This window comes from Myotis davidii, unplaced genomic scaffold, assembly GCF_000327345.1.
Source record: "Myotis davidii unplaced genomic scaffold, ASM32734v1 scaffold147, whole genome shotgun sequence".
Taxonomy (NCBI): domain Eukaryota; kingdom Metazoa; phylum Chordata; class Mammalia; order Chiroptera; family Vespertilionidae; genus Myotis; species Myotis davidii.
The window spans coordinates 2215465-2224851 of NW_006383010.1; the positions used below are offsets into that span (position 1 = coordinate 2215465).

Sequence of the window (9387 nt, forward strand, 5' to 3'; positions counted from 1 at the left end):
CTTCTGGGGACCACTGTCGGGGGCTGGAGACCTGGAGACTAAGGACTGACATCCAACACAATTACCTTCCCTTTCCGTAACCTGCTGTCCCCTTTTCAACAGCAAGAAACCCTAATTCTAAAGGAGTCATTAGAAATCCCCTCTGGCATCTTCCAAGCCAGCCTGGGGCAGAGATGATGAGCGCGTTCAGGGGGCCCCTTCTTCCCTAGGGGAGCAGCCCGAGAAGAAGCTGACATTGCTGGTCAGAGCTCGTTTCCTTTTCCTCCCTGGAGCTTTATTTTCATGGGAATGGGCGGCTGCATGTTTCAGCTCAGGGAGGCCAAGGCAGGAGGCGGCCAGAGCCTGCTCCACCTCACCCAGCTCCTTCAGGATTCTGCTGTTCGGAGTGGCAGAGACAGGGTTGAAGAAGCTCAATCCTGGGGTCACCTCTGTGGGATCCTCCAGGGCGAAGGAGCCTTCAGAATCCTGGGTCCGCTCAACGGTGCCCGAGCTATCTTTGTCTTGCTGATGGTTCCTACATTTTGTGGGGTCGCAGCTGCAGCCCACCCCACAGTTCGATGCCTGTCTCCTGCATCCACAATGCTTATTCGCACACCAGCCCTTGCAGGAGCATCCTTGGATGGTCCTCTTGGACGTCTTAAATAACTTTGTTGGCTTCCATTCCTCATCATCCCCAGCATCGATGTCACCATCCTCGGGCTCACTCACAGAATCCTCTGGACAGTATTTTAGATCCTTGACTTCCAACCTCTGCTCCAGGATCTTTTCTTTAAGACGGGAAGGTCTTGGCCTCGGTGGGATATATTCGAAGGAAGAGTCTGGGGATAGAAGCGTATCCTTCGGAAGGTGAGGTTTCTGTTTTCTGGCTACTTGCTTCATGGTTGCATTCTCCCGGAGAAGCTGCTGATTTTGCACACACACTGCCTGCATCTTCTCCACTTCTTCCTGACGCTGCAGTGTGCCCCACGGCTGTTGCTCCTCTTCCCTGTCTGACAGCTCGAGCTGCCTCGCTGCCATTTGGCTTCGCTGCAGCTGGCCCAGAAGATACAGCACCTCTTCTTGATGCCGCTGCTCCACTCGGAACAGCTCTGCCTGCAGGTCTTCCTCTATTCCGGCAAAATGATGCCATTCCTCACACAGCATCCTCTGCATGTCCGCACAGCTGGCCTTGCTCTGTCTCAGGAGGCTTTCAAGCTTGCCAGCCTGTATTTTGGAGGAGACCAGCTCTCCGATTAAAAACTTCACGGCACACTTGGCTTCCAGAATGGTAGCCATACTCTCCCAGCGGTGTCTCGGCCTGTCTTCGCTTTCTGCATCCAGCAGCTTCTGCTGGAGGTCGGCAATCTGAGCACTCCTGAGCTCCATTTCAGTCTCGAGGCTCTCAATCTGCTTTGTAGCGGGATCTTCTGACTCAGAAACTTGACCATGCCGTTGAGCAAGTAAGAATGTGTGCCTCGGGAGTTTAGGAGGTGGATTCTCCCCAGATTCCCTTTGTTCTTTGAGTTGAGCCAGATCCTGGGCCAGGATCTTTCTGTCTTCAAGAAGGTCATTCAGGTGGCATTTGGCCTCCTCGGTACTGACCATAACTTCAATTTCATTTCCAAGCCAACACTTCACTCGGGCTGCGGTGCCTTCCACCCCTTGGCTCTTGGTTTCTTTCCTCCTCTCTGAGACCTCCCGTTGCTTTTGGAGAGCATCCTTGAGCCTCTTGTTGGCAGCTGCTGCCTCCTCAGTTTTACGTCGAAGCACATTAGACTGCCTCTGGAAGTTTCTTTCCAGTTTGAGCATCTCATATTGCCTTTTCCGGTCTCGTGCTTTTAATTGGATGACTTCTTTGTCTTTTTGTTGCTTCCACTGCCTAAACTTCTCAGCATCCTCTTTCATCCGACGCATTAACTGGACCCGCTGGTTTTTCATCGCCTGTATGTCCTGGTTCAGCTTGGAGATGGTATGCTCTGTGGATTCTTTCAGCTTCAGAAGTTTGGACTGTTCGCTCAGTTTCTTCTTCAGATCAGCTATTTGACACTCTAGCTCCTGTAGACGTCTGTGGCGGCGCTCACCCACCTTGGCTTGGTTGACATTCTTCTTTGTTGTCTGAAGTTCAAGCAGCAATTCTTCCTTTTCCTTTTGCAGATTGATGGCTTCCAACTCTAGATTTTTGATGTTTTCCTGGTCCTGCAGCTGAATGGGCTGAAGTTGGCTGCCATCCTGAGTCATCTTCCTGGCCAGGGCCTCTTTCAGTGCAAGGGCTTTATTCAGCTCCACCAGCTCCTTAGACATCTGAGCTTGACGCAGAGCATGTTGAGTGGTGAAGCCATCAGAAGACCTGCTGGTCTGCGAACTGCTTTCCACCTGAGCTTCTGGTTCCACTGCAGGATCCATGGCTGCGGCCATGTAAGAAACAGTTTCATCCGATATCTGGATAATCAGTTGCTGCAGGTTCCGGATCATCTCTACATTTTCTTTTAATTCCTGGCTTTCTGAAGTCCCCACCAGCTTTTGAAGATCCACTTTGCAGGCTGCATGCTGCCTGAGCGCTTCTAGTTTGGCATTCATTCTTTCATTTGCTTGTTCTGTCAAAATAATTCTCTCCAACATCTGGGCTGTCTGACCAGCTGCCTCACTCAGACCATGACTTAATTTTTCATTCTTCTCTATCAGGGAATGATTCTGCTCCATCAAAGATTGTAGATTCGCTGATGGCTCCACATTTATAGATCCAGGCAAGTTACCTCCGCGGGCTTGTAGCAATAAGACCTGTAGCTGTTGTACTTGTTGCTTCAGATGATTAAGTTCGGCTGTCTGGGGATCAATATTAACAACAGGTTTGTTTTTTATTTTTCTTGCTCTGTCAGCATAGCGAAGGGTATTTAATGTTTCTTCTAGATTGGAGTCAGCAGGACTGACACAGGCTATCATAAGAGTGTGGCTGTTGCCTCCGAGGGAATCTTGAAGCAGTCGAGTCAACTTGGAATCTCTATAGGGCACAAAGCCACCTTTTTTGTCATCTCCAAGGGCACTGATTACATTTCCCAAGCATAGGAGGCCTCGGTTAATATTAATACCCTCTTTGAGCCGATCCCCTTCGGCCTTGGTTTTTTTCTGTCTTTCTGATCCAGCAAGATCTACAAGATGCAGCTTGGAGTGGAAGCTGCTATTCTTGTCACTTTTCTTTCTGTGCTCCATGGAGATTGTAAAGATGGCGTGAGACCGGGATGACTGGGAGTTCATGGCTGTGGAGGCCACAGTCCTACAGTTGTTGCCCTGCTCCAAATAGGAAATCATATCTGGGGCAACTAAAATAGTCTTCTCAGTGAGCCCCGTGATCTTTATGCCTTCCTTAGGATCCTCTCGTATATTTATTTGAGAGGCTTTCTCACGAGATGGGCAGAGAAGATCCACAATTTCTTCATTGTAAATCTCCAAATATGAGACTTTCAGAGTAAATTCGGAGTCACTCTTCTTATCAGTTTCTTTGGAGAGCAGTTGTATTACCCTGGGAATGACCCCAACTGTGGGTTCATCCCCTTGCTCTGCAGTGTATACACCTCCCATGGAATAGGTTTTCCCTGAGCCAGTCTGGCCATAGGCCAGGATAGTTGCATTGTACCCTTTAAATATGCCTTTTATGAGTGGCGCTACTGCTGTATTAAAGACTTCTTCCTGCTCAGTAGAGGGGTCAAACACAAAATCGTAGGTGAAGGATTTGTCATTGCCAACCACCACCTGTGGTTCCCCAGGTATGAAGGAAAGGCACATCTGGCAGCCTTCACTGATCTCTTTGGGGACCAGAGGGCGACATCGCAGTGCCACTCTGACAGGAATTACCTTCACCTGTTCTTTCATGATTCTACCTCAGCAGTGTCTCTTCTCTCGTCTCCCATTGTCCTGTCCAACCGGAGATTTAACCGCCAAGTTTCAAATTGGTTTCGGTTCCAGAGGCGCCGGCCAATCAGAAAGCAGGGAGATGGAGGGGAGAGGGAAGGAGCGCGCACGTCGCGCATGCGCAGCAATTGTTAGTATTTACTATAAAGTGAATCATCAAACGGCATGCATTAGTTTTAAAAGATGAAAACTGGAAGTTGTTAAGAATTGAGAGAGTTCACTTAATCATTACAACAAAGCAAAAGTTACAAATCATGCAAGACATTTCCCATAGAAATAAGGCCCAGTTGTACTCTTGGAAATGCACAATGATACTGCTGCAATTATTTTTTTTTAAGAAACTTTTCAAAAACAATACTGTGGCATTATTACACTTGGATTATATCTCTGCTTTATACACATATTTCCAAAACTACTGTGGTTATAGATGGACCACATATATCATCTTTGTTTCTTCAACTATATTTTCTCTAAATTCTATTCTAGTTATTCTAGTAACAGTTTGATTTTTTTTCATTGTCTTTTGTTTATAATCAAAATAACCTTTCTTCCAAAAGGAAATAGTGTCAGTATTCTTCCAAAAATACAAAAGTAGTTAAAAGGGCAGTGGTGAAAGACTGTTCAAATAACAAGTAATTGTCCATCACACTTATTGATTAAAAATAAACAAGAGAGAGAGAGAATAAATTAAATTATAAAATTATTTTTTAATATTAAGTTGAAAAAATGATAAATAGCTATACAGGAAAATAAATTTTATTTAGTTACATAGTGATATATTCCTGTCTGTTGAGAATATAATTATAAATGAAATTCAGTATTGGTGTCTGATGTTAGTGGATCAGAACAACCTTTAGACGCGCTTTTTCTGCTCTGATATATGGTGAAAATTAATGTAATTATGAAAATCTATTAATACCAATCTGAATTTGAATATGTAGGAATCATGTATGTTCATGCATATATGATTTTAAATTCTGGTAAATATTATGTATTCAATGTTTCCTGGTTGAAGTTATGCAAGAGTAAAATGAATGGAATTAGAAAACTTATTAGAACAAAAAAGAGTGATCAATCAATATTATTACATTATAGTTAAAACATATATCTGTGTTTTCACCTATAATTTATGAAATTTGATATTTCACTGGAAAAATAAAAGAAATATCTATGTTTGTATTAAAAGTACAAATAAATATGTGATAAAATAAATCAATATCATACATATTTTTCCTAGTATCTTTTTTTCTCAAAGGAAATCATGTTTCTCTCTTTATACTTGAAATAATTTTAAAATACTGATGCTTTCCTGTGAGAATGCTGGCCCAATACCTCCTCATTTTACCTAATTTTGAAAACAAATACAAACAAAAAACCTATTAGGCAGGGAGACTTTTCACAGTTTCCTTGGTCAGAAATAGAAGTTAATTAAAACCTTAATAGAATCCTTATTTGTTGTTTATACTTTTGAGACACAAAAGGGTAAAAACAAAGGTAAACTTTTAGATGCTCCTCATTCCCTAATCATTTCACATGTGTTTCTTGGAAATCTGTTTCTTCAAACTCTAGGGACTTAATTCTTAATGAGAAGCTTTTTCTGATTAGGAAATAAAAATGAAATCTACAGCATTAGAGCAGACTCTAATACACCATTAAAAGGTAATTTATGCCCTAACCGGTTTGGCTCAGTGGATGGAGCTTCGGCCTGCGGACTGAAAAGTCCCAGGTTCGATTCCGGTCAAGGGCATGTACCTTGGTTGTGGGCACATCCCCAGTAGGAGATGTGCAGGAGGCAGCTGATCCATGTTTCTCTCTCATCGATGTTTCTAACTCTCTATCCCTATTCATTCCTCTCTGTAAAAGAAATCAATAATATATATATATTTAAAGGTAATTTACAGCCCTGACCAGTTATTTCAGTGGGTAGGGAATCAGCCTGCAGACTGTAAGGTCCCAGGTTTGATTCTGGTCAAGGGCATATACCTGGGTTGCAGGCATATCCCCAGTAGGAGGTGTGCAGGAGGCAGCTAATCGATGTTTCTCTCTCTCATTGATGTTCCTAACTCTCTATCCCTCTCCTTTCCTCTCTGTAAAAAAATCAATAAAATATATTAAAAAAAGATAATTTAGAGAAAATATGAAAAAATAATTAATGATACTTGGAAGAACTCGAATTAAAAATGGGTTTTTGGGGGGTTTTTGTATGCCATCCTTAAACAACTCATTTCAATATGTAATTATTGAGATATTTTACCTTTTTATGTCTTAGAAATTCATATTAGCAATTTCTCAAGTGTTCAATAAACACATGTTGCTAGAGAATGCTATGTTGGACAGTAAACATCTAGAGTCTTAATTAATTTAAAACAAAAAACAAAAACATTTAATGAGTACACCATGAGCCATACACTAAACTAGCTCCTAATTAAATAAGCTTCCTGAATTTTAAAATTTGGAGTCATGAAATAAGGTTAGCAAATAGTTCAAATAAGACAAATATTTTCATAGAAAGTGAGTGAAATAAGGAGATATGGGAGATAAAAAAGCTTTTCTTTACAGTGGCAAGATATAGATATATAGGTAGATAGATGATAGATAGATATGTAACTATTGTTATATAGTCTTATATTTAGTTTTTTAAAGAGTGTCGAAAATTCAGGAAAGTATTAAAATGTCTGAAGTTATTTAAATTTTGAATATTTTAAATGACTTTAATTTGGTAGTAATTGTATTACCCTTAAGATCTCCTAAGCACCCTTATCAGATTGTATCTGTCTTAGCTGTACTTATAGAAATTCTGATGTAATGAGTGTTTTCTGGGACTGGGAATTTGGGTTTATTTTTAAAACATCCCATAGCTTCTGCTACAAGTAGTTCACATATCACACTTAAAGAAACACTCTTCTAGTGTCTACAATGGCTTATTTTTGTTTGTTTGTTTGTTTGTTTTGTGTTTATCAATAGACTCAGAAATTTTGGTCTACATTTAGCACTTTGAAAGGAATTAGGGAAATTTCTTTGGGTTACATGTCAATCAATTATCTATCTCTCTTTCTATATATTTATTGGCCTATTTTTTACATTTCACACATAAAGGAATTATCAACATTAGCTTTATTTTCAATGGTTCTTTTTTTCCCTTTACTATTTCTTATTCAAAACCTGCTTCTTATGTTTTATTTGAGTAATGTTACCGTCAATTTCTCTGAGTATATTACTTAGAGATTTTTAAGAACTATTTTGTTTCCTCTGAGTTCAGCTACTTGGATTATTTCTCTTTCTTTTTCATTATGCACATGTATGATAATCTTGGTGTTCCATTTTATTTACTTTATTGAAATTATCACACATCAACCTCAAGTTTATCTGCATTAATAAGTCTTCTTTCAAGAACTATAGAATATTACCTTTTCTTTTCAGAATTCTTTCGCCCTTTGACTTTTTGGCAAATGTTTTAGGATTTTGAGTTGTTGATTCTGATTAATATTCATTTTTTTTAAATTCCTAAAATTGTTTATACTCTTTCAACTTTCTAATTTTTCTTGGATAAAGGCCAACTTTTTAATAACCAATTTATTATTACTCAAGACTTAAGTGAGAATTTGAGGATGATTTTAAATGAAGCACAGTGGGTGTTTAAAGTTTTATCTTTAAAGTCTGCCCAAAAGTTATATTGCTTTTCTTCGTCTTAGAGATATTTCAAAGCCTTTAAAAGGTAACTGTATTCTAGCTTCTGTTGAGAAATCATGAAGCTATGTCCTTGAAAAGTATACTTCATCCTTACTTCTTCCTTCCTCTGTGTATACAAAGTAAAATCAATATACTTGAAAACATTTAGAATTATATAATTTGTGACTTTTAAAATATCTATTTCATATAGTATTATTTATTGTTTTGTTTCTATTGCTAAACAGGAAAAGAAACAAAATATTTCTAAACAACTGCATTATTATAAGTATAAAATAAATAAATAAGTCGTTGCCCTGAATTACTTATCTAGGTATATGCAAACAACACTAAAGTATTAGCTACTGATCATTAACCTCTCAGAGTGTATACCTCAGCATAACATGTCAGAACTGATGCCCATACAGGACTCTCTCAGAAGAAAAGTAAACTGTTGCCTTGAGGAAACACATCTGCTATCCCTAAGTTCAGCAAAATCAACCAAATTGCACATTAGTGGTTAGAGAACAGGCTAGGTTGTACAGGGTGAAATACATGGATGAACATAGGCAGTTGTTTTTTGTTTTGTGGCGTTTGGGGCACATGAATACTCCTAGGACAATTTTTTGCAACCTGAATATACACCAAATTAGGAATAGAGCTTCAGAATTTGGGACAAAATAGATAAATGGATATTTCTAGGCTTCATGGAAAAGGGTAATGGAGGTAGAGATGAAAGAAATTTGTAGGAGTTTCATATATATTCCTTGATAAAGCAAAGATATATGAAATTACCACATAGTTTTATTACAAAATATCACAGAATTTTTATTTTAGGAAAACTGAATCATGAGCAATACAGATGCTCTATAAGCAAGCCATGACTGAGAGGTTTTCAAAGAGAAAGATATGTTGCAATTAATATTGAGGTATGTGGTATGCTTAATAGAGTGCCTGGCATGTAAGAAATTTAAAGCAATGCTTTGGATAATTCACATTAATATTACAGTTCTCTTTATAATGCTCTTGTGCATTGTCTTAAGAAAAAAATATTAAAATTCAAATATCTGAATAACCAAAATAACCCCCCTAACCTTCTCATATATGTATACATGTATAGGGGGAGCAACCTGGGAGAGGTGAGAAGATAGGAAAGCTAGAGTATGACTTAGATCATGTCAATGATTAAGCAAGGACAATACCTGCTTTTCCTTTTCCCTCGGAAGTCCCAATCACAGAAGAGATCACAGTAAAAGGGGAAGATGCCCACCTGGTAATGGCTATCAAGCAGGAAGATGGTACAAAGGTGCCCCGCCTTTCTCTTCATACTGCCACCTAACATAGGAATGTTTCCCCATGCTTTGGGCCCCCTGATGAGACAAGGAGAAGACAAATGAAATAACCTGCAAACATAAGCCAGAAAGTTAATAGCTCTGAACATAAGGTAAATGTGGCTGAAGATGAGGTCTTAGCCTCTAGTACTGTCAATAATGTTGTGTGGCTTCCTTTAATCACTAATGCCACCCAGAGAAATCATGTGATGTGAACCAGGCAAGGCCAGCTCTAAATAGTTGTACTGTGCAAGAGAAGAAATAATCATGAGAGAGGTAATAAACAGAAAATCAGGCCCCTTCCCACTTTTTTATCTAAGTCAAGTAAGCTCTAAAGTGTCTGTTGTAATTCAAAAAGGGGACAGACTTCCAAAGTTAATAATTATAAACAAATTAACTGCAGTGAATGGTTGTGTGTGTGTGTATGTGTGTGTGTGTGTGTGTGTGCAATCCAAATATAATGAGATATTTCTTAAACATCACAAATTGTAGGGAATTTTATATT

General features: G+C 39.3%; 1 protein-coding gene across 1 annotated transcript; it reads right to left on the reverse strand.

Annotated features, from left to right (window-relative positions):
• Nucleotides 1-186: 186 nt before the first annotated feature.
• Nucleotides 187-3846, reverse strand: LOC102765482 (chromosome-associated kinesin KIF4A-like). Its single transcript, XM_015557788.1, has one exon. The coding sequence runs from the start codon at nucleotides 3844-3846 to the stop codon at nucleotides 187-189; it is 3660 nt and encodes a 1219-aa protein (XP_015413274.1).
• Between the last annotated feature and the right edge of the window lie 5541 nt (nucleotides 3847-9387).